The following is a 25,278-nucleotide window of genomic DNA, read 5'->3' on the forward strand; positions in this document are numbered from 1 at the left end:
CTCTGTCCTGGACTGGGCGCGACTCCAGGTGAGAGCTCACCTGGGGCGGGGCGGGGCCGGGTACTGGCCCCTCCCACAACGAGGCGGACCGAGCGCGGCGGGGCCAATGGGGCAGGGAGGGGGCTCGCCGGCCACGCCGCTCACTCTCCCGGAGGCTTGCGCTCCGCCCCACCCGGGTTTAAAGCCCCACGGGCGGCTGGTGGCGGCGCCGCGAGGAGATGCAAGAGTGCGCCCGCAGTCGGCAACATGCGCCCCGCGCCCGCGCTGGTCCTGGCCGCTCTCTGCCTGCTGGCGCTGCCCGCCGCCGCCGCCGCCGCCTACTTCGGGTCAGTGCCCGTCGCATCCCCGCTCTCCGCGTGCCTGGTCCCCGGCTCCAATCCCTGCGAGGCCCCGAACTCAGCCCTTTACCCAGACAGGACCCCAATCGCATTGCGGGCGCACTTTGCGCCCCGATCTCTGCTCCTGTCTCTCTGAGCTTAGACTTCACCTCCCTTTCCCGAATCCAAGTCTGGGTCTCCTGCCCCACCCGGTTTCTCAGCCTGGCGGCTGTCAGACTCCAGCCTAAGCGCTGCTCGCGCCTGGGATCCTGGCCTGATACCCACAGAATGCCCTGTCCCTGCCGGTCCAAGTGTGGGCTCCGGCTCCCGTGTCCTCTTCGGATACTTTCTCTGTGCCCCGTCTGTCCCCATCCTGGGCTCGGTCCAGGCACACTCCTAGCCTGAGATTTCTGTATCCTTCACTTTCTCCCCGCAGATCTGGGACCTGAACCACCTGGCTGGGTGGAGGGATTGGTGGGTAGGGGCGGGGGGGCGGGAGTGAGCGCTGAGAGTTTTGCTGATCCAAGGATTTGGGAGATCCCGGGACTGCAGGACAGTTCTCTGAGAAGATGAGATCAAATTAAACCCCAAGCAGGAGTGGGGACGTGAATTCTAGGGTTCATGGCAAAGAGAGGGAAAGAGGCCCATTTGGGGGTGTAAGAAAATGATTACAGTTTGTGGTAGCAACTGGAAAGTGGGGCAGGAACCTGAGGGAGATGGTCAGAAGGAAGAAGTAAAATGGCATTTGTCTGCAAATGTCCTGAACCTGAATTGTAGATACTTGGTGAGGGTTGGGCTGGCGGTGGTGATGGCAGGGATTATGGATTTTAAAATTACCTTCCTGATCTCCACCCAAGGCAGGTTCCAAATACTTAATTTTAAACTTAGCATTTTTCTGACTGCTTCACCTCTAGTCAGGCAAGGCTGGTAGTCTGAGCGTAGTCTGAGCGCAGCAGGCAACTGGCCGGAGGCTGCTCTCAGGAAGCCACCACAGAGGGCATGTGAGGGTCTAGGGGCAACCTCACAGGCTGGAGTAAGGACTGCAGGTTAATTTCCAGGTCACGACCCCTGGCTAAAATGTGCCTGGGCTATAAGCAACAACCTCCCCTGAAATACATGGGGAGGGATTGTTAATCCCAACCCTAGTGCAGACCTAGTTAATGATGACCAGAGAAGATTACCCAGTTGCTGGGGACTCAGTTTCTCCTTCTGACCCACCCCCAGAGCAGCAGGCATAGATTCAGCCGGAAAGAACATCCCTCAGTGGGCGTGACCGAAAGGAGAGGACTCAAGCTCTGAGTTCCATCCTGCCACCTTCAGGGTTCTGTGCCATTGACTGCCCCATTTAACGACTCTGCTCCTTAGTGCCTGGTCTGTAGAATGTGGATAACAGTGCCTGGCTCAGCGCTTATGCAGTTCATAGGATAGTGGCTAGCGTTCAATAATCATCCAACTATTGAGGATGCTGGTCTAGGAAACCAGGAGGGTTCCCGGTATCCCAGACCTGACAGTGTCTAAGGAATGGAGGAGGAAGTGACAGCAACCGTGATCCTTTTGTTTCCTTGGGTTTTTGGTTGGAGGCAGGAGTGAAGGTCAGAGAAGGTAGGAGGAGAGGGGGGTCCCAAGAGGCCTGGGCCACCCCGGCTGGTGTTTTGAAAGGGAACAAATTTGGGGGCAGGGGAGCAAGGGACAACCTTGAAAATAAGAGGGGAGAGAGAAGGTTAGTTATGTCTAGAGCCAGAGTGAGGGGTTGAGTAGTCAAACCCCCTTGGGAGAGCTGAAAAGGCACACGCAAGCCTCATGTTGTCAAATGTTTGGGCCCGGGGAATGGGTAGGTTCCATGGTGGGGGCAAACTCTCTTGTGACTTAGTGGGACCAGGTTTCCTAGCTTCCCGTCAGCATTTGCTCCTCTGGTGTCCGTCATCCACACTCTAGTGAGACCGTGGAGCAATGTGCCTACCCGTCCTTAGGTCAGACGCCTTTGAAGCCTCATTTCTAAGTATAACATGAAATGCCGTCTTTTATTTCCTGATGAAAGAGGCTCAGCGATGGGGAGAGCAGGTGACGGCAATTTTGGTCCCAGTCGTTTTGGGGTCTTCGCAGCCAAAGACTTCAGAGTGAGGAATGGTCAACCCCCTGCTTCAAAAAGGTCTCCTGTTATCCCCATTTTTCAGATCAGGTGTCCCCCTCCCAAGCCACAGGGAGCAAGCAGTGGCTTTTTTGCTGCCTGTAACCCGCTTCAGTGGTGACAATAGTGACGTAACAAAGCCGAGAAGTCTATAAATTATTTTTGCACAAAGCCCCTACTCTCATAGGACCCTCAAAGCAATTCCTGGGTAGGTAGAAAACAGCCAGAAAGTCCAGAGAAGTCACCTGGTGTCACACAGCCAATTAGGGACAGGACAGAAACCAGACCCTGCCTAACGTTCGTTCTTTGTCTTGGACAGGGAACAGTCTCATAAGCTGTCCTCATTGTGTGATGTCCCAAGGGCACAGCATCTGCAGAGGCTGGGGGTTGGAAAGTGGCCTCCCTCTTCTGCTTGATGAATTCTCTCAGACTCTCTCAGCCTTAGTGGGAGAGGTCACACATTCCTCAAAGTGATGCAGGCAGGGTTCCGTGGCCTTCTAACCTGTCAGATGGACTCTCAAAGGATAACAATAGGACAGGAGGTGGCTGGAATGCCAAGGACAAGCCTACACTGAGCACTTCATGCCTAGTAGGGACCCTGTTGGACTTTCATCGCCCAAGCTGGTCACCTGCCTTGAAGATGGGCGTTAGTATCAGTGATAGCCCAGAAAGTTAAAATATTTGTCTAGAGTCACACAGTCAGCAGTAGGCAAGGCTGGGATTCAGACCTGGGACTCGAAGGCTTGTGCTTTCATAGCCTTTTCTGTGTGTCCCTAGAGAAGAAAGGAACACCACCAGTACAGAGGCCACACACTTGCAAAGGACCGCTGAAGTCAACTGTGCTTTAGAAAGCTGCATCTACAAGGCTGGGAGATGGCTCATCAGCAAAGCACTTGCCTCACAAGCATGAAAGCCTGAGTTCGGATCCCCAGCACTCATGTCAAAAAGTTACATGTGGTGGCATGTCTCAGCGCTGGGGCGGCTGAGACAGGAGGATCCCTGGGACTCACTGAGCAGCCAATTTAGCCTAATTGATGAGCTCCAGCCCAATGGAAGATCCTATCTCAAAGATAGACAGCATCATTGAGGATGATAACCCATGGCCGTCCGTCCCTCTGGCCCTCTGTAGATGTATACACTCTGGAGCAATGTCTGAAGATAAAGCCCCTGGGGTGGCTTCAGGACTAAATTGGGTGATGGGATGTAGCATGTGCAGAGAGCACCACATAAGCTGTGTGCCTGTCTGTCAGTCAAGGCTAAGTCACAACACTATTAGGAACCCCTGAGCTTCCAGGTCTGTCAGGGTGAGGAGACCTGAGAGCTCCAGGTGTTAAGGACTCTGTAGACAAGAGACTTGATCACAGACATCTCAGAGTCAGGAAAAACTTGGCCTCTGAGCTCTGGCCTACTCTCTGTTGTCACAGCACCCTGGGAGAGCCCAGATGACTGGCCAGCAGTGGACCAGCTCACCAGGCCTTTTCTCTGCGTGACGGTTCAGGCGCTGTCCTTGTGGGTTCATGGAAAAAACGAAACATCACCTGTATTTTCCCCCAAGTTCTTGATACATATAATACACCACATTCATTTTAAGAACACTATCTAGATCTTTCAAATGGATACACCTCAATTTCTTTGAGTTGACCATGATTATTATACATTTGTAGATACCGTTCATTGAGATTTCTCTGTGTTGTTACGTATTTCAGCAGCTCTTTCCTCTTTATTCTTTTTGTTTTGCTTTGTTTTTTTTCAAGACATGGTTTCTCTGTGTAGCCCTGGCTCTCCCAGAACTCACTCTGTAGACCAGGCTGGCCTTGAACTCACAGAGATCCGCCTGCCTCTGCCTCCTCAGTGCTGGGACTAAAGGCGTGCACCACCACCACCTGACTCCTGAGTAGTATTCTTTTATTTGGACATACCACATTTTTTTGATTTCATAATTAATGAACATCTGAGTTAGTTCTAGTTTTCAGCTGTTCCCCAAAAAAGCTGGTGTGAGCACCATGAGCACCTCTTTTGTGGACATATATTTCCATGTCTCTTCGGTAACTGTCTGGGGGACTGAATTGTGGGTCACCTACTAGGTGTATGTTTAATTTATAGGGAATGGCCAACTTGGCTATGCCATTTACACAGGAATGTCTGAGCATTCCAGCGACTGCATGTGACTAGCCTTCTTCTGACTTAATTGTTGCTGTTTTATTAGGTATCTTATTGTGGCTTTAATTTGTATTGTCCTATTGGTGAATGATGTGTTGGACATTTTTTTATATGGTCATTAGAATATCTTCTCTAGAGGAGGTTATCTTTTTATTAATCAACTGTAGGTTCTCTTTACATATTTTGGACACAAGTCCTTTGTCAAAAAGTATTGGCAATATTTTACCTGTCTTTGGTTCGAGACTTCTAAAGAGCAGAAGTTTGAGGTAGGATTAGGGGAACAGGCTTGTGATTCCTGCTACTCAGGCTAATGCAGCGGATACACAAGTTCAAGGCCTGATGGACAACTTAGTGAGACCCTGACTCAAAAAGAGAACTGGGATCTAGCTTAGTGTCAGAGCACTTGCCTAGGATACGAGAAGCCCTATGTTTAATCCCCAGAAAAAGAAAAAGGTGGTGGTGGTGGTGGGGTATCAGGCCAGACAGAGATTTTGAATTTTGATGACAGCCCACGTACTGTCTACTTTTTCTTGTATGCCGTTTCCCCCATGTCTTCTTCTGGATGCTCTGCAGACTCCACTTTCACACGTAAGTCTGTGAATTTGGATGCATGGCATGGAGTAGAGACCCAGGTACACCGCTTCCCACACGGAGCTTTAGAGTAAGTCAGAGACGAAGTGCCACAAACGCCTTCACTTTGTCCTGCTTTTCAAAAGTTGCTCTGGCTGCCCAGATCCTTTGTGTTTCCACGTAGACTTTAGCATCAACTTCTCAGCATCTGCACAAAAGCCTGCTGGGAGTTTGATTGTGACTGTACTGAATGTAGAAACCAAGTCACAGAAGATGGAGTAGTCTGCTTCCTCGACAACCCATGTCTGTCTACGCAGGGCTTTGTAAGTTGCCCTCAAAGCTGTTTTGTAGTTCCCAGTGTATAGCTCTCTTGCAACATTCTTTATGTGGGGGACAGGGATAAGGGGTTTAGGTGGGGTCTCAGGAGCCTGGACTATCTTCAAACTCATGATATTCCTAAACCTGGTGTTAAAACCCTGGCCCTTTGCCCCCCAGCCCCCTAACCCCCGAATGCTGGATTTGCAGGCCTGCACCACCACACCTGGCTTAGGTCTCACAGATAATGTTAAGGTGTCTTCCATATTTAGATAGCGTCATTTTTCATTTAATTCACCTCCCATACTTTTAGAAATGGGAACTGAGCCCTGAGTAAGACAGGGTAAGAGGGGGAAAGTCAAGGAAACCCTGCATCTGTGGAGTGATGGACTAAAGGCAGGCTCCCTGATAGCCATCACCGTGTCTACGGGAAGGACTTCAGGTCACCTGCCCCTGCTTGAGCCGTGATCCCCAAGGCAAGTGCTTTAGCCTCGAGCTCTGGGTCAAACCAGTCACCTCAGCGAATGGTGGTAGCTTTCCTGAGAGAAGTGGACTGGGGGAAGGGAGGCTGAGCATGCATCATCTCCTGCTGGAATCATCTGAGCATGAGATATTAGTGCCTTTGGGAGTTGGCTGGTCTCAGGAAATGTGCCAAATCATCAACTAGGGTTCCTCCTATGCTGGTAGCAACCTGAGCAAGATGAGAATAAGCAACGCTCGGCTCTAGTACAGCGTTTCTCAACCTATGGAGCACGGCGCTCTAGTACAGCGTTTCTCAACCTATGGGGCACGGCGCTCTAGTACAGCGTTTCTCAACCTATGGAGCACGGCCTCTTTATGATAAACTCTTAAAAGGGTCACCTAAAACCATCAGAAAACACAGACATTTCCATTACAGTTCATAACAGTAGCAAAATTAGAGTTATGAAGTAGCAATAAAAATAATTTAATGATTGGGACTCAGCACAGCATGAGGAACAAGGGTCACGGCATGAGGAAGGTTGGGGACCGCCACTCTGATGTAAGAGGCACTGGGCTAGGTAGATGTGCTGGTGCCCACCTTTGCTCTCAGTACTTGGGAGGCAGAAACAGACAGATCTCTGTGGGTTCAAGGCCAGTTTGGTCTGCATAGTTAGTTCTAGGCCAGCCAGGGTGACTGAACTCTGGGCCACGCAGATCAGAGTTCAAATCCTCCACTGAGACTTACTAAATGACACAGGACAAGTCAGCCATTTTGACATCAGTACCGAAAATGGGCTAATCTTTCTCTCTCAGGGTTGTTGTGAGGGTTAAATTACTGCACACCGGGATGATGGTGTGACTCAGTGGTAGAGCACTTGTCAAGAGCATAGGCAAGGCCCCGGGTTCCATTCCCCTGCAATGCCCACCTTCAGACATGCATAAAAAGTATTGAAATGTCACCTATACCCCATACCTTACAGAAAGCATGTGACAAGTCTGTGGACTGCCTCACATCCCGCTAAGGAATGTTTCTGGGCTCATCTGTTCCTGTTTGCATCTTTCTCCCAACTGTCCTATAACTGGGAGCAAAGCAAATTTTCCCAAGCTGGCCACTTTCTGTGCAGGATGCCACGTTATCATTGTGATACCCCAGGAGGCTGGTGCCGACATGTTGTCGTCTTATACCGCCAAGTGGAGAAAGCGTACACAGACCAAGGGCTCGCCCAGAGTCGCACGGCGAGCGGCTAGCTGTGCCAAGACTGAACTCAACCTGGTTTGTGAGAATCCTGAGTGACCTCTTTGCCCCTGCCTTGTTCTTCCCGCTCCACCGGGTCTGTCTGTACCCGGCAGCTGGGGCTCACTGCTGCTATGTCTTTTATTTTCCTGTATTCAGCGCCTCCTGCATGGCGTGTCCTCAGCTCTTATTATCCAAGTTTTCCTGTGCTCACTTCTCTAGTTTTCTCAAACTCCCTGTGCCCAGAGCTGTCTTAGGGTCCTGTTGTTAGCTGGGTCCTGTCCTTATAGCCTTTGATGTCACCCCTGTCCTGTGGTGAATGTCTCAGTAGACAGTGTTCATTTTCTCCTGCTGGCCCTCCCCTTCCCTTGTGCCCCTTCTATGCCCACTGCAAATTTCTTTTTGCAGATCCTTGGCTCCTTGCACTTCACACACGCCCATACCATTCCCTGACCTCCCTCTGTCAGCACGGGATGTGAAGAAGGAGAGAGGGGATGCCATTCAAGCTCCTGGAGTCGGCCACTCCGGGCATTTCATGGGTAGCAGGATGGACTGGGGAAGGGATGAGCTCTTAGGTCAGGTGGTTGCCTCCGTCTGGGACCCCTCATTAGAGAGATGAAGACTGAAGAGAGGAGGAAGAAGCTGCAGGAGCCAGGATAGACTTAGTAGGGCAAGAAGAGAGGGTCTGCTTTGACATCACAATAGCTTCCGGGCCAGGTATGGTTTGCAATTCAAACTGCCTCTGGGCTTAGAGAGGCCATCCGGTGTACTTGCTCCCACAGAACACAGCACCTAGAGACAGACGCTTGGTTAATTTTCATGGGGAGCATTAATAGGTTGGGATAAACAAAGAGCATAACACTTTTTGGGTTGAACTCTGAGTGGGTAAGTTCATCCCAATTGTGCCAAAGCCCCGGGGTTCACTGAGCCTTCCGGAGTTTGGATTACTGATAAAGGTTTGTGACCCCGGGGTACCATGTCACCATGAGGGGTTGTGCAAGCTGCATTTAAAGAAACATGGGTCATTTTCTCGGCTGGTCCTCAGCCGGTTTTGGAGGGAGCTCTAGCATATCTCAACCCCAAGATCTGAAGTTCAGAGGGACCTGGCCTAGCTCTCTGAGACGTTGCAGGGTCTGAATGGCTCGGGCCAGAGGACCCTGAAGTCTGGTGTTGGGAAGAGAGTGCAGAAATAATCATGGTGAGTGTGGGCGAGGGTATGGCCATGGACAGGCTCCTGCAGAGCCCTGCCCCTTCCCAATATCTTCCCTAGAGATTTGCATTTGTTTGGAGAGGGTGGCCCTGCAGCCTGTGAGCAAGACTATGGGGGACACCATCAGAGTGAGTTCTAGTGAGGCTGAGGGGAAGCATGAACTACACTGAACAACAGGGGCTGATGTAGCCAACAGGTGTCTAAGGAGCATCTCTCTTAGGGGAATGGTGAGCTAGGGGTAGCCACTAAGGTACCAAGAAATGCCAGCCTCCACCAAAGAGTTCACCTACGACTTGGAGAAACAATGCAGCCAACCATATAGAATGAAAGGCATTATATGCATGAAGGTGGCAAAAGACAAAGATGGGGAGAAGGGACTGTCAGACAAGGACTTCCTGGAGAAGGCCTGGGTGCCACCCAGTGCCCCAGAGTCACCTCTCTCACTTCCTGCATTACTGACTTAAGTGTTTTCAAAGGCAGTGGCTAGAAACGTTTCTAGGGGACACGAAGGCTTTGAACCTAGGAAAAGACCTGGCTAGCAGGGGTGGCAGCATGAAAAGAGGTACAGGGGCTGGACCGAGATAGGCCTGGCAGGAGGGTGGGAAGAGCCTATCCCAGCCTGGCCTGAGGGGAGCAGCCCTCTGCTTCAGCCCTGCTGGGGTCAGCACAAGCCAAGGTAGGAAGCTCTTGGCGTCCTGCTCTACTCCCAAGAGAGCATCTTGAACTCCCCCTACTCTCCAGGCTGCCCTGGGCTATTCTTGCTCTGCTTAGGTATTTAGGGGCCTGCTTGAGTATTTAGGGGTAGCTATCTGGCTGGGTGTGGGGTGCCTCTCCTCTCCTTGGAGAAGAGGGAAGAGAGTAGTGGCTGTAGCCATCTCTAGTACCCACAGAAGGAAAGTGACAGCTCTACCTGAGCCCTCGACAACAGACAACGGACTGTTGTTGGCCCAGAGTGAGCATGCGTGGGCATGGATCGTCTGCCTGTGGGAAGAGGGTGCCAGTCAGAGTCAGGGAACACTCTGGAGCTTGCCAGGCTAGTGAGCTGGTCAACATCCCCTAGCTGAGTCCCTCAGCCTAGGAGCCAGGATCTCACAGTTAGGGTGGAGCTGGAGGAAGAGGATGTACTCCTTGCCCTCACCTCTGCACAGCACACCTACCCTATGTGTCCCTGATGCTGCTCTTCCCAGAGTACCTTGGGGCCTGTATGCCCAAGAAACTGGGGGAGCTTGTCTTCAGAGCTAAGCTTAAGACTGAATTTATTCTCTCTCTCTCTCTCTGTCTTCCTCCCTCCTTCCCTCCCTCCCTCTCCCTCTGTTCCTACCCCCCTTTCATCTCTCTCTCTACTTACAAAGTTTAGTTTTGAGGCTCTGGTGCTGTACTCTCCTACTTTAATCTGAAGAGACAGGCCACCTCTACTGAAACCTTATTCTGGCTTACAGTTGAGGAGACTGAATTGAGACTGAATTTCAGACCAGGAAAATGCCTTGTAAAGGGAGAGTCTTCCTCCCCCTAATCAAGGTCCCGTTTCCCCATCTTCCCAGCTACCCAGAAGGGTTGGGAGAAAGTGCTGAGAGGCCCCTTCTGAAACATCCCACACCTCAGGTACTGGCCGGCTTGTTTTGCTTCCTAGAAACCTTCTTATGACTAGGCAGAAACTTTCCAGGACATGTGGACCAGAGACCACCCCTGCCATAGTCACCCTGGATGATAAATCTTATGTGAATTTCATGGGCATCAGACCCTCTCCAGCAGCTGCTGTAATATTCCCAGGAGTCACCTGGGCAAAACCTTTGGTCCAGATGAGAAGATGTCTTCTGACATGTCATGTCCCAGGGATGTCTGTCTGTACCAACCAATGCCCTGGGAGATTCTTGTAATTCCAGATGTTCAGAGGCCAAGACTCCCTCTGCACAGGACTGGCTTTGGGACCCTCTATGGCCACTTTGCCACCTGAATGATGCCTGCCAGGAACAAAGGCCTGTCCCAGCTTCCGCCTGTGCAGAGGGAGGGGCAGGGCGTGGGAGTGTTTCCTCTGCAGATGTTGAACCCGTGGCTCTAAATCAGGAGACTGTAGAGATGTAAAATGTTATCTGCCCACTCAGCTCCTACAGCAGCTCCATAATGCCGTACTCAGCTCACAGCCTGGGAGACAGGAAGTGTGGAGACAAAGCCCACAGCTGGGCCAGGCTCTTTTCTCTCTGAGGAGGGACCGGAGTAGGGAACCAGCATCGGCATGAGTTCCAGGTAGGAGGCTGTAGCCAGCTCCATCCCCTAGGGCTATGCTTCTGGGCTATGTATGAGGTTAAAGTTATGGAGGGAGTAGGGCGTGAAGCCAGGGAGAGATGTAGCAAGTGGTTCTCTGTCTGTGGGCGGGCCCTCCATGAAGGATACTTGGTGAGTGAAGGAATGAGGCATCATGGGAGGAAAGATCGGAGAGCTGTAGCATAGGTGGGAAGAGTACCCACCAATCAAATCAGGCTTTGAAGTACAGATGTCTTCATGAGGGACTTTGCAAGCTGACCCAGGAGCCTCAGGAAAAGGATCCAAAGATGAAGATGCCCAGGAGGGCATGACAAAGTTGGGGTGAGAAGCCCGAGGTGGCTGTTGGATACTCTCTTTTAAGAAGGACTGGCCAGTGTCCAGGCAGGTACTGCCCCCATGGAGCTGCCCCCTGCTGGGGAGAGGAGAGAGAAGGGGGGATAGATAGTGTGTGCACAGGTGTGGGAGTGTACACATGGGTGTGGGTGTGCGCGGAGGCTCAGGCAGAGCCAGGATGGGGCCCCAAGATGCTCAAGATGAAAACACAAAGGAAGCACTGACCATGCAAATGGCCCTGCAGCGGAAGCCGTTATCAGGAGCATCGAATGGGGCTCTGCAGGGCTGTGGCCAAGGCCCCAGGCAGTTCAGGCTCTCCTGCTTCTTAGCAGCAGCCTGCACTTGGCACAGGCCCTGGTACCAGGCTCAGCCCCTTGTCCCTCCAGTTAGGAGTCCAGATACCCCAGCATTAATCTAATCCCATGGATATCACCTGCCTCTTCCCCATCCCACCCAGCCACCCACATGCTGGGACAGCCTCTACTGGAACCCACAGATCATCTGGAGCAGAAACAGCTGGAAGAACAGCTGTCTTCCCTAGCCCGGAATGTTTCTGCCTCCCACTGCAGCTGGCAAGGTGAACCCGGCCAAGGTCAGGCTGTCACCTGGACAGAGTGCTCCTCAGCTCTTTTTCTTCCTCAGGCAGTCAGGCTGATTCAAAGCTTTCTTCTTTATCTGGGTCCTTGGACTGTTAGAAGTCTAGATGACTCTTCAGTTCAACCAAATTCCCTCTAAGTTGTGGGCCTCTGGAAGGCAGGACCATGTCCTTATAGTCAGCACCATGTACACAGTTGGTGCTTAATAACAAAACGCTTACCTGGAGCTGACTGTGTGCCAGGGACCGTTCTAGGAACTCCCAAGACATTAGCTAGCATGACCTCATCAACAAGCCTGAGAAGCAGAGACTGCGGTGTCTTCATCTCATACACCAGGTACCCAGAGGCACAGGGCCTTGCCAGTGTGTATACTTGCTTATGAAATGGAGTAAGCCCAGGGATGACATCCCTGAGGTCACCTTCAAATGAGAGGAAGGTCTGGGACCAGACTACTCAGGCCAGAATGGTTTGGGGGACACAAGGTCTTGGGGTTCTCCACACTGGAGTATTGGTTAGTGTTCTATTTCTTTTGGGTGGTGTTGAGTGGCCCCTGGGGTTCACGAGTAGCTTTTTGTTGCTTCCTGAAGGGGCATCATGATGGGGCAGCTTTAACCAGACCTGTGGTTGGGAAAGGAAGGGCCAGCAGTGGACAGAGATTTGGGGATAGAAACAGTTGGTCTCGCCTAAGAGTCAAAGCCAGAGGCTGTCTCATCCTCTGGGCTTCTTATCTATCACCAGCATGAGTACTGGGGACCATGGACCCAGGCTGGGACCCAAGGGACACAGCACACTGGCAATGAAGAGAAGAAAGCTGATCATATAGGCTGTTGTTTTGTAAAGAAAAAGAGAGGTCAGGAATCGAGGTGGCGGTAGGAGACAGGAGTGGGAAGCCTCGTTGGGCCAGAGTACAGGTTGTGGTCCCAGTGGCCCAAGGACATGGAGTCAGGCAGAAGTCCTAAGGAACGGCTGTCCCTTAGGTACCAAAGGCTACTTAGCAAGCCCATAAGCTCTGCCTCCTCTGTCATCTTGATCCTGCTCACAGGTGACATTGTGACCTGTGTGAGTGTCTGATTGGCACAGAGCAGACCCCTTTAGTCTTCCTTTCTTTGGTTGTCCGTTTCGCTCCCGAGTGTCTCAGCTAACATGTGGCTGATTGGAAGGTGGGGTCCTTGAACTTGGGGTGCCAGATATCATACCAGCTGGCTACTAAAAAGGCTATCATCTAGTGTTCAGAATTCTTGTGAGTTGGAAGAACCGTCCACATCTGATGTGTTTATCTAATTATTCTTTATCAATAAAAAACTGAGAGTTGGGTATCAGGGTAAGAACCTGAATGATTAGAGAGGCAGCGGAGAAGCCATCAGTGACCTCCTATCTCTTCTGTTCCTTCATCCAAAGGGCTGAGATCCTGTCTCCTATCTGTCCTCTGTCCTCCAAAACCACTATGGTTAATTTTGGTCAGCTAGTGACTAGCTCTGCCCTCTGACTCAAAGCAAATTTTATTGTCAGAATGCAATCAAAATATCACACAACACACATCAGGTGCTACGGGACAGGTGAGCAGAGGGGACCTTACTAGGCCTGGTAAGGAAATAGCCAAATTCTCCACTTGCTGTGGTAGTGCTGTTTCATCAAAAGGACTATTTTCCAAACTGCAACAAAGAAAGCATATAAAAAACAACACTGAGCCCTAGGGGCCCTCCTAGGCCCTATGGGAACCCCATGAAAATTATGGGGAACCCTTTCTGAGAACAGCTCTGGTTAGACTGGGGCCCGGTGGGGCCCGAGGCCTCTGTGTGCTTGGCTGCCTTTCCTGACCATTAATCGCTACTAAGTGTCATTACCGCTAATAAAGTTAACGGACTTTATACTGGGCTTCTGGAGCCATCAATCTCGGGGCCTATTACATGAAATTAAAAGGGCCGGAGCCTGTTGCTGAGTAGGAGAGTGTTTGCAGGGCCACAGACGCAGCCTGGAGATTTCTGATTCTACAGCCAGGCACAATATGTAATAACAAAGGGCGATGACCTCAGGGAGACCAAGCAGCTCCCAGCCATGACTCTCCAGTGTAAGCGTGTCAGGCAAGAGCAGGGCGATCCTTGGGGAGACTCTGGGCCCAAGCCAGAGGTATTTCCTGCATCCTCCCTTGTACTCTTCCCCCTGCCATGCTCAGAGCACTTGGTTCCTTCGTTCTCCTCGGCTCAGCTTCCTCTGTTTCTTTTCTGGGTCTCAGGCCCAGCGATGCAAGGAGAGAAAGGAAGAGAAAGCAAGAGTGTGCTCTCATTATTCAAATTCTAAATCCCCAGGGGAAAGGCTGATTGGTTCAGCCAGGGTCATCAGTTCATCCCTGATCCAACCAGTAGACCAGAGCAACTGAGTTCGAGGCCAGCCTGGTCATGTGAAACACAGTTATGGACAGGGACCATATGGCAACCATGATAGACAGAAGGAATGAGTGGCAGAAAACTCAATTATGTGTCCATAATATTTTGAAGTCCTCAGTACTAGGTGCTCAAAAAGTGGCATGTATATATGTATATATACCACAACAATATAATGAATGCAATATTTTAATGTATTATATACTACAGAATATAATAGTATCATAATGGTAAAATAATAATATCCATTCTTTTAATTAATTTTTCAGATATTGATAATCAAACCTAGATCATGCTAGGTAAGCACTTTACCATAGAGCTGAGTTATATGTCCGTCTTACAGCTTGTTCTGTGGTTTAGGATGACGATGGACCATGACCAGATTAAAAATGTTTTTGCTCAGGGCAGTGGTGGTGCACACCTTTGATTCCAGCAATCAGGAGGCAGAGGCAGGCAGATCTCAAGTTCAAGGCCAGCCTGGTTTTCCAAGTGAGAGCGAGTTCTAGGACAAGCAGAACTACACAGAAAATCTATGCTGGAACAAAAAAAAAGGACCCAGGACTAAATCTAGACAAATACCCTATCAACTGGGTTGCATTCCTAGACCTAACTCTGTGTGTGTGTGTATGTGTGTGTGTGTGTGTTGTGTGTGTGACTGCATATTTGTGTGTGTGGGAAAATGTATGTTGCAGCATGGAGGTCAGAAGACAACCTTGGTTTGTGGTTTGCCTTCCACCGTGTTTGAGTCAGGGTCTCTTTGTTATTTGCTGTTGTGTGTGCCAAGCTAACTGGCTATACTATTCTGCCTTCACCGCCCATTTCACTGTAAGGACCACTGGGATTACAGACGCTTGCTATCATGCCTGACTTCACATGGATTCAGGAGATTTGAATTTAGGCCCTCATGCTTCCAAGGCAAACACTGTTACTCACCAAGTCACTTCCCAGCCTCTAGTATTATTATTTTTTTAATGAATACGAAACAGGCTTTAAAGGATGCATAGCTCCATTGGCCAAAATGCCCATCATTACCGTTTTCTTCTTTGGTATGCCGATCTGCTTCTACAAGCGAAGTCCCAATTTCTGAAACACGAATTGTGTGAGCCAGCTATCCCTCACCCAGCCCCGGTGTGGAGAAGAGAAACTTTTGAAGGCTACATGACCTGTGTTCCCTGCAGCCCTGGAGTTGCCCTCCACACTGGAAACCTTCTAGGCGGGGCCTCGCCAGCAGGACCTGACCTCAGGCTCTGCTTCTTGCCTGCCCAGGGTCAAGCTCCGAGGGTTTCCTGCCAGGCTGCAGGGAGGGGTCTGGGTATAGGCCTGGTGGACTGGAAACTTACCCATTTTCCCCCTGCCTGATTAATGTTTAACGGGCCCCTGCCCTCACCGCGTCTGGGAGGGGAGCCGGGTACAGGCTGGGCTCGGGGGAGCCGATAGCATCTGTCTGCGCTCAGTGTTTCAGAGATATGCTCCACACCGGGTTGGGCGCACCTGATAGACTTGGAATCCACAGGGGCACCTGGGACCTTGCCAGGACCCCCACCTTCCAGTGAGGCTCCCTACTTCTCAAGCAGACAGAGAGGCTGTGGCATCTGGCCAAATGGCCTGGCTGAGGCAGGCGACTCCAGCAGTAGAGCTAGTGCCCCGAACTCTGTGGGATAAGGGCCTCTCTGACTCCTCAGGCTTGGCCACAGGGCTTACCTTAGTTAGTGGCGCACGAACAAAGGTGACAAGTGCTACATCCAGTGGAAAAGTTGATAGCCCCCATCTGGTCCCACCTTTGCTCTTTTACCCTGCCTGAGAGGCTACCGTTTGAAGAAGGGAGCTGCTCTCTCTAGCTTAGGTCTGAAAATGATGTGTGTTCCATCCACATGGTATACACCAGGGTGAGGACAATGAGCATTTATCCGTGTCGTAGGGAGAGAGGTTCAGGGAGATAGAACAGTTCTAATTCTGGATCACAGCTTGCCACCAGCCAGTCATGTCTACCATCTAAGCCACATGCCACCTTCACACAAAGCCTCCCATACTTGCCAGGGCAAAGGGAGACACTGCCTACTTCGAACACAAGGCATCTTGCAAGAGAAGAAAAGGAAGTGCCAGCCAGCAGGGCGGCAAGCCTCTCTGGCTAGCCTGTGCTTTCTATGCCATCCTACAGCACCCCTGGGAGGCGAGGGTATTAGTGTTTATGTATGCCAAGGAGGGAGCCAAGGCTTCAAGGTTGCAGCTAGGACATGGCAGGGTTAGGCTTAGAATTTGGCAGCTTGACTCTGGGATCCATGACTTTGGATATAAATCATGAAGTCTGGGATTTGAGACTCCCTCCCTCCCTCCCACCCTCCCTTCTTTCCTTCTACCCTCTCTCCCTTCCTCTCTTCCCTCCCTCCCTCTCTCCCTCCCTCTCTTCCTCCCTCCCTCCCTCTCTTCCTCCCTCCCTCCCTCCAACTCCCTTTTCCTTTTCCCAAGCTTCTATTTGTACCAGGCACCAAATGGCCAGATGGTTGATGATCTCCCTGGGATCCGGGAAACAAGCTAGACTGTCGTGGGCTTCTTTGGGCAGCAATATAACACAAGGGACAGAGGGATACAGGGGCCTTGGCTGGTGTTCAGCCTGCCCTCCCTGTACTTAACCCTGGTAGCAAGGTGGCACTCCTCTCCAGGAAGTGAGTAATGCCACACATCACATCTCCCATACTTGCCTAAGCACAGCAGCCACCCAGGGGATGTGGCAAAAGTACAGCTTTCCAGACCCTGCTCCAAAGCTGTCAAAACAGAACACTCAAATGCAGGACTTGGAAATCTGTGTTTGCCTGAAACAGATCTTGCTGTGTAGTCCAGGCTGGCCCTGCACACATAGCATCCTTTTGCCTTAGATCCCCAAGTGCAGGGATTGCAGGCATGCACCACCACATTCAGCCTGACTCTGTGTGTCCAGGCACTCGGGATGACTTTCCCAATCGGGCAAGTTGAACAAGGATAGACAAGAACAGACGAGAATCCAGAGAACTTGGGTTTGTGGTTCTACACCAATCCTTGCTACATAAGTACCTTGGTTTTCTATTCTATAAGATGGGGGCATCACCCCTATGGGACCGGCATGCCATCCCAGGGGGTAAAAAATGAAGACAGCCTCTTTCCATCCCTGCGGGGTGAACTTTTGCCCTCCACAGGCAGGAACCCCAAGCTTACCATCTCCCTTTTCACCCTCTCCAGTCTGACAGGACGTGATGTCCTGACGCCCTTCCCAGGCCTGGGCACAGCAGCAGCCCCGGCACAGGCTGGTGCCCACCTGAAGCAGTGTGACCTGCTGAAGCTGTCCCGGCGGCAGAAGCAGCTCTGCAGGAGGGAGCCTGGCCTGGCTGAGACCCTGAGGGATGCGGCACATCTGGGGCTGCTGGAATGTCAGTTCCAGTTCAGGCAGGAGCGATGGAACTGCAGCCTGGAGGGGAGGACTGGCCTGCTCCAGAGAGGTGGGGAGGACGGCAGGGAGAACTTGGAGGGAGGAGGAGGACAGGGAAAGCCAGCGTGACCGGAGGGAGAAAGAGGGCTGGCAGGAGGTTATGGGCGGTGAGTTGGGTTAGGCCCAGGCCTTATTGTGCTGACTACCTGGGCACAGTCGTTTGGGGGACAGAGGAACAAAGATAACACAAGAGAGGAAAGGACACAGCATTCCTGGAAGAGGCACAGAGGAGGTGGGTGGTCCCAACCACCTACTAAGTGATGCAAATGTGCAAGTCAGGCAGATTCCTTTGTCCACACGCTCATCTGTCACCCTTCATTACAGTTTCATCACAGCTGTCGATGCTCATCCCCCCTCCCCTTCCCACCTGATTCCCCCTTCCTCCTCATCCTCCTCCCGCCCCATCATCCATCTGCTGAGCATCCGCAGAAGCGTGCAGTGAGCCAGGCGCTATGCAAGGGGCCAGAGGCACAGGCTGAATGTGACCCAGTCGCCCTTGGAAAGCGCACCTTCTAGAAAGAGAAAATGGGTCACAGTATGACTCCGTTGCCACATGGAAGAGACACAGACACTTTTGTTGTTGTTAGTCGTTTTGGGAGACTAGGGCTCTGTAGCCCAGGCTGGCCTGGAACTCAACTATGTGACTTGTTCCAAATGCTCAGCAATTGTCCTGTCTCAATCTCCCAAGTGCTGGAATTGTAGGTGTGATGAAGGAAGCACACCTTGCTTGGATCCACAGCGGGGTGGGGGGTAGTTTTAGAAAAATGCAATGATGTTCATGCACGGAGAGGGGGGGACAGCCCTGCCCCCTGCCCCAGACCAGCGGCTCTCTATGGCAGGGAGGGTCTGAGATGCAGCGAGCGGCCTGCTTCCCTTTCTTTTCAGCTCTCACCAGTGTCCCAGATACAGAGAGCAGAGGGTTTGGGTCCCCTTCCAAATGTGTGAGTACAGTGGTTGTTCCAGTGCTGGGTAGATGTCAGATAGGACCCCCCGTTCTGTCTTTGGGGGCAGAGGACACTTGAGAGACATTAGACAGCTCAGAAACCCACTGAAACAGGCTGTCCAGCTTGTCACATAAGCACTTGATGTCAGGATGACTGTTTAGCTTTAGCTTGGTCCTGCCCAGGTGCCCACATCACCTTTTGCATAAGTTACTGAGATTAGCAGCCCGGCCCTGCTGCCCTGAGAGTTGGGCACATGCTTCAGAGCAAGTCTGGAGGTATTTAAGGGGCAGCTTTTGGCCTGAGTCTGAAAGGCAGGTAACAGGAAGGCCTCACACCGCTGTATCCTTAGGTTCCCACTCCCTCACCCTACCCACCATCTACCCCACCCCACTCCTACCTTCAAAGGGCTGCAGACGGCTTCTGAGCTTCCTCTCCTCCTGCACAGGCTTCAAGGAAACAGCCTTCCTGTACGCAATGTCTGCAGCTGCCCTTACGCATGCGCTGGCCCGGGCCTGCAGTGCTGGGCGCATGGAGCGTTGCACCTGCGATGACTCCCCAGGCCTGGAAAGCAGGCAGGCCTGGCAGTGGGGCGTGTGTGGTGACAACCTGAAGTACAGCACCAAGTTCCTAAGCAACTTCCTGGGCCCCAAGAGAGGAAGCAAGGACCTCCGGGCCCGAGTCGATGCCCACAACACCCATGTGGGCATTAAGGTGAGTGCCATACCAGGGTGCAGAGGCAGTGAGCAAGATCCATGGGAGGTCATCACCCTACCCTCAGCTTACCTATGCCTCAGGATGAACTTGAGACCCCTGTCAGTGAACCTCCTCTGAACATTGCTGGGCACCAAGGGCACAAACCCCTAGACAGCATCGTAGTGGATCCAGGCTTCGTGGCATCACACCTTGATAAAACAGGAAAGGAGTCCCCAGTCCAACAACAAAGCCAGCATCATTTGATGACTTCAATACGACAGCCACCAGGCCTCCTCCATTTTGCAAGTAGAGGAGAGAGGAGGCCCAGAGAGGGGAGGGACCTAGCTGAGGTCACACAGCCAGGAGAGAACCGAGAGCGAGGATTCTCTAGGTCTACGGAAGTGAGAAGGCAGGAAGGGACCAGAGCTTCAGTTCTATTAGGACACTGGCCTGGCGCATTCAGTTGTGCCGGCTGTACACTGCACAAGAACTCTGGGCCAAGTGGAGACGCTGTCGGCTAAGATCTGGTCTGTACTGCCTTTGCCCAGGAGTGTACTGCCTAGGGGAAGGGAAACCTTGAAGGTCTTAGGTCGCTGTAACTAGTCCTGTTTGTCGCCTTCACGGGAGCCTTCCTGCTTCCTTGTCGGAACTGGCATGGCGGGACAGGCTGGAAGCGCTGACAGCCCTCCATCCTGCCTTTCTCCTCAGGCTGTGAAAAGTGGTCTGAGAACAACCTGTAAGTGCCACGGCGTGTCGGGCTCCTGCGCCGTGCGTACCTGTTGGAAGCAGCTTTCCCCGTTTCGCGAGACTGGCGCCGTGCTGAAGCTACGCTATGACACGGCTGTCAAGGTATCCAGTGCCACCAACGAGGCTTTGGGCCGTCTGGAGCTATGGGCACCTGCTAAGCCAGGTGGGTCTGCCAAAGGCCTGGCACCTCGCCCCGGGGACCTGGTCTACATGGAAGATTCTCCCAGTTTCTGCCGGCCTAGCAAGTACTCTCCGGGCACGGCAGGCCGGGTGTGTTCCCGGGACACGAGCTGCAGCAGCTTGTGCTGCGGGCGAGGCTACGACACCCAGAGCCGCATGGTGGCTTTCTCCTGCCACTGCCAGGTGCAGTGGTGCTGCCATGTGGAGTGCCAGCAGTGTGCACAACAGGAACTGGTGTATACCTGCAAGCGCTAGGCCTCCACCAGGTGAGACTGTGGTACTGCCAGGACTCCCATCACACAGGACTCCGGCAAGCACCTACCTGCCAGCGCACAGGCCGTGGACCAGAGTGCGTCCCTCATCTCTCTTCCCCCAGCAGATCCTTGGCCTGCCTTCTGCCTTCCTCACCATTCAGCAGAGAGAAACAAAGCCCTGCCTCTGAGTCCCAGGATCGCCAACCTGACTGAGGACTTGGATCAGAACAGACTGAGAAGAGAGGGGAATCTATGAGGACCAGGGTAGGGCATGAGCGATGCTATGCCGGAAGAAGGAAACAGCTTCCTGTCTCAAGGCCAATAAAAGTTGGGCGGATATGGAAGAGGAAGGCAGAGCCAGCTGGAGTGGGGAGCATTCAGCTGAGCATGGCCGATCTGTTGTGAACCCACTCTGATGGCAGAGAGCTCTGGGTGTCACATGCCTGCCCTGGTTGTGGGGATGGGGAACACTTTGTGCCCTGAAGACTGTTCCGGATGTTTATTGGGAGCAAGAAAAGCTTTTTAGGCTTGGGTAGCTCAGGTCACAGAGCCTGTGTACCCTGAAGTCTTATGTCCTGGCCCTCAGGGCTGCCTCCTTGTGTCCTTGTCTTGAAAGCTGAGTCCCCCACAGCCATTCAGCTCTGCTCAATGAGACCCCTAATGCTCATAAGAAGGGCAGTGCCGGAGCCAATCTCCACAGTGGGACTCGGATAATGCAACCAGGGTTGCGTCTGGGAGACAGTGACCCTTTCTCTTCTCCTTGGTGGTTAAAGGAACCTTTAATCACAGCCCAGAGGAGGAAAGGCAGTGTCCTGATGCCTGGATGAGATATGGCAGGCTCTACTGAAACACCACCCTGGAGAGTGTTCTACCAATTCCCTGTGACCGGGGTCTTCCTGAGCTGTGAGGCCCCCATCCATACTAGTAACACAGAAGAATGATTGGCCCCTAAACCACATGTCTGCTTACTTCCCTACTCTCATGCTGCTTGTTCAGGCTTTTGCCCTGGCTAAGTCTTTGCTAAACCTTCTCTTCAGTGGTTCCATTCTTTTACTAATGGCTCTTTCGCTTGGGCTCCTACCAGAGGAACAGAATGACTGTGGATGGATTAAGTAGGCATTTTTAATGTCCCCCACTAAGGTCCTCTGTAAAAGGTGAGAAAGCAGTGCCCGGGCGCAGGCCCACACAGACGCCCACACATAGCCTGGGCAGGGACAGGCTTCTCATGGAGCATTGCATATCTCTCCAGCCCAGGACAGGGACCTCACTGGGGTCACTGCTGGAGGCTGTATGCTTCCCCAGAGCAGGGCCCTGAGGCCAACCAGGAGGAAGTGACCTCCTTTGGAAAGCCTTTGGCCGCTTGGCCTGCTGCGCTGCACCCTCCTGTGAGTTTCCTTCCGCCCGAACCCTGTTGGGGTTACTACCCCTCTACAGGAACAGGAAGCTTCAGAATCAGTGGGTGCTCAGCGAACATCACCCACGCCAGCTCCAGGAAGGAGGCTCTAGGGGTCAGAAGGGGCCACCCTATCTTCAGTGGCCCAGGGCAGCATGAGAAGGCTGGAAGGATCTCTGATGCTGAAGCTCCAGGGAAGAGCCACTGTGACTGAGACCCATCCCTGGAACAACTTTGCTGACTGAGGAAGCCCGCCGACAGCCTGGAGGGGAAAAGTAGACTGAGGGCTTTTTTTTTCTATCTTTCTGCCGAAGACTGACTTGTTCCTTGGTAACCTGAGGCATCCTTCTCCTCTGTGACCCCCACTCCTGCTCTGCCTGGAGGCTACACAGGCAAGAAGGGAGCCTGAAACAACTTGGGGAGCAGAGCACTCTGATCTACAACCGTACCACCTATGCCCTGACTCTATGGTCTGAGGGATGGGGGTGCAGAAGCGTCTAAGCTGGGCTTGAACTAGGCTGTGGTTGGTCATTAACACTGATGCCCTAGGGCACCCTCAACTGGCCCTCTCCCTCCTTTTCCTTTCTTTCTCCATGGCCTCTTTCTTCTTCCCCCGTAAAATCCCACCATAGTCATGCTGGGGCCCCTCAGACTGGAACCTTAAGGGAGACATTCACAGGGTATTTCTGCCTACCTCACACGTATAGTTTTTAGGAAATAATTTATATAGCTAAGATATATGGGAAAGTATTTATGTTATTTATATAGCTTCTCTATCTCTTGGTCACCATACGTGGGGTTCACGTGTTTACCCAGGAGCCTCTAGGGAAACGCAACTGCGTCTGTCAGGGGCGCTCGTGGAACTGGATGCCAGGTAGCTGAGGGAGGTCACAGCTGCTGTGTCGCATGGAACTCTGTCTTGGAGCCTGGGAGCACACATCGCTCCTGAGACTGAGCAGGAGCTTTCTTGTGAAGTCTGCAGATTCTCCGCCTCTGGGCCCCAGGGGCCTTTCTGCTCTGTCCAAAGGGTGTTGTTCACAAAGGACAAAAAAGATGGGCACTTTCCATTTTTAGAAATGCTTTTGTCTTTACTCACCCTTGATTTCCCCATTTTTCCCGTGAGGTTATGTTAGATGAGGCCAAACCACTGTACCCATTTCCCAGATTTGGCCCAGAGGTGGAGGTCTGTGCTTAAAGTCACACGAAGGAGGACAGTGGGTGAATGTTGACTTGAACACACCCCAGGAATGGGGGGAGCGGACCTACTCTGAGAGCCGAAGCCACCAATCTCACTCTGAGCCTGAGAACTAAGGGAGGTCCTTGCCGCCTGTGACCCTGGCCTTTCCCCCTGGACGGCATGCTAGTTTCTCCAACAAGCTGAATCTCATGTCTCAGAACTGGGACTTCCTGAGAAGCCTGGAGAGACAAAGACCCCATGGAGGTCATTCTTGGGGGTCCTGCAGCCCACACCGCCCAAGAGGACCAGGCTATAGCATCCAGCCCCTCCCAGCCCATGGATGAGTTTGATTTTCTCTATGTGGTTTTCCCTTTACAAATGAGTTGTTTCCCACTGGATTTCTGATTTTTTTCTTTGAGAATCAGTGACACAGGCAAATGGGACTGGCATCCTGACTGGCTGCCAACAGAATGCATGGGGATCCCCAGCTGGCCCAGTGTCCCCTGCCCTTCCGCAAGCCATTCATGTTTTCACCTGGCTTTCATGGACATACAGAACCTGTCCCCTGGTCTAGATAGAGCCAGCTGTTCGGTACCCTCTGCCGTCTGGCAGAAGGACGACCGCATAGACTGTGCCAGCCCTAAATATCAGTGTCTTCTCTCAACAACCGTGAACTTCTGGGACTTCCCATCTGAGCACATATGAGAACCGCAACGGAAGTCCTTGGTTAAGGGCTGTCACACATCCATTCTGCCTCCTAGTGATTATCCAGGGAGCTCCTAATGGATGTCAGGGAGACACTCTGGGTGGTAGGGTGCCACAGTGCTCAAGAGCCAGTCCCGGTCTCATGGGGCTGACATGCTGGAGAGAAGAAAGCCAACAAACCAATAAACTATGCACTGGTTATTTGTGCTTCCTTTGTCATTGTTGTGTGTGTGTGTGTGTTCATGAGTGTGTACAGGTGCATGTGGGTGTGTGTGTGAGTGCATATAGAATTCTTCTTCTTCTTCTTCTTCTTCTTCTTCTTCTTCTTCTTCTTCTTCTTCTTCTTCTTCTTCTTCTTCTTCTCCTTCCTTCTTCCCCCTTTCCCCCCCTCCCCCTTCTCCCCTTCTTCCTTGTTCTATAGGTCTTTTTACTGGTCTGGGGTTTGTCAAGTAGTCCAGGCTTGCTGGCTTCCCCGAGCTGGAATTACCAGTGTGCACCACCACCAAGCCTGGCCTTTTTATGTGGGTTCTGGGAATTGAACTCAGGTCCTGGATTTGCAGGCTAAACACTCTACTGACTGAGCCATCTCCCTGGTCCTATTTGTACCTTTTTTGTTGCAATATCACAGTTTGTTGCAATTGCCCAGTAAACGCTGCCACCTGCCCTGGCTAAAGAATAAAGATTGCGAGATAGGAACGCTCCTCGTGGCCTCCAGCAGGCAGTAGTGCCAGGCTGAACGCAGATCTGTCAGCATCCAAAAGAGAGGTCTTTTCCTCCTAATGTTCCCACGTCTTCTCTTGGGCAGGTAGGGCAAGAACACACCCCTTGTTATAAGTTCCAGGTAAACAGAGGCCTTAAATAATGTCATCATCTAACCCAGGTTGCCCCTCAAATCAGAGCAGGCTGAACATATTTGCGGGGGCCCCACTGTGTGGCCTCCAACACGGGGAGAATGGGGATCATGTAGAGCAAAGTGGGAGCCTTCAGGAGCTTGTGGCCTGAGAGGACAAACAGGGAGCACAGCCGTACAATGGATTCCGCATGAGCTCCGGACTCCCAGCTTTAGTGTTCTGCTTCCCCGCACACGCTGGAAAGCCTCGCTTCCCGGGGCTCCGGTGCAAGGGAGGTGGAAGCAGCGAGTCGGGGCACGGGGAGCAAACAGTCCTTTCCTCCCAGCTCAGACCTGTCCTGTCCCAACTCTTCAGCCCTGCTGAAGGCTACATTGCCTCACCTGGGGTCCTCAGGGAGGGAGACAGCCCCAAGGGTACCCGTGTTTCCTCTGTATTCCGTCCTAACATGTTTGAGGCCCCATGCTCTTGGGCATGGATTCCAGCTGGTTCTGGACAAATGGCAGAAGGTTCTGCACACAGCAGCAGGCTTCAGTTTGTGCAGGGCTTTGTCGTCTTTCTCACTCGAGCCCCACCTGACACACGGCCTCCTCCCTGTCACAGCCAGGGGAAGTGAGGCTGGAATGGTTTCCTGGGATACAAAGGTCTGTCCCTTCTGCCGACAGGCAGACTCGAGGTGTTCTTTCCACCGCATGTTGTGGAACTGGGGGTGCATGACATGAAATTCCTAAAGATTCAGTGAAGAAATTATGTTAAAAATACAATAAAACAAAACACTTAGTCTTGGCTGGGGAGATGGCTCAGTGAGTAAGAACATTTGCTGTGCAAGCAGGAGGACCTGAGTTCTAATCCCCAGTACCCACTTAAAAACTAGACATGGTGACATGTGCCTGAAATACTTGTATTGGG

General features: G+C 52.2%; 1 protein-coding gene across 2 annotated transcripts; it reads left to right on the forward strand.

Moving 5' to 3' along the window:
• The first annotated feature begins 233 nt into the window (after positions 1 to 233).
• Positions 234 to 23,722, forward strand: Wnt9b (Wnt family member 9B). 2 transcript variants are annotated; one of them, XM_085695884.2, is made up of 4 exons: positions 234 to 326; positions 17,182 to 17,438; positions 18,818 to 19,083; positions 19,774 to 23,722. In XM_085695884.2, the coding sequence occupies exons 1-4, from the start codon at positions 247 to 249 to the stop codon at positions 20,245 to 20,247; spliced, it is 1,077 nt and encodes a 358-aa protein (XP_085552010.1). In that variant the 5' UTR covers positions 234 to 246; the 3' UTR covers positions 20,248 to 23,722. The 2 variants fall into 2 exon arrangements, with proteins under 2 accessions (XP_085552010.1, XP_048301847.2); XM_048445890.3 differs by lacking the exon at positions 234 to 326 and having other exon boundaries at positions 16,464 to 17,438.
• The last annotated feature ends 1,556 nt before the right edge of the window (positions 23,723 to 25,278 follow it).

This window comes from Myodes glareolus, chromosome 9 (assembly GCF_982192425.1).
Source record: "Myodes glareolus chromosome 9, mMyoGla1.1, whole genome shotgun sequence".
NCBI classification, from domain to species: Eukaryota; Metazoa; Chordata; class Mammalia; order Rodentia; family Cricetidae; genus Myodes; species Myodes glareolus.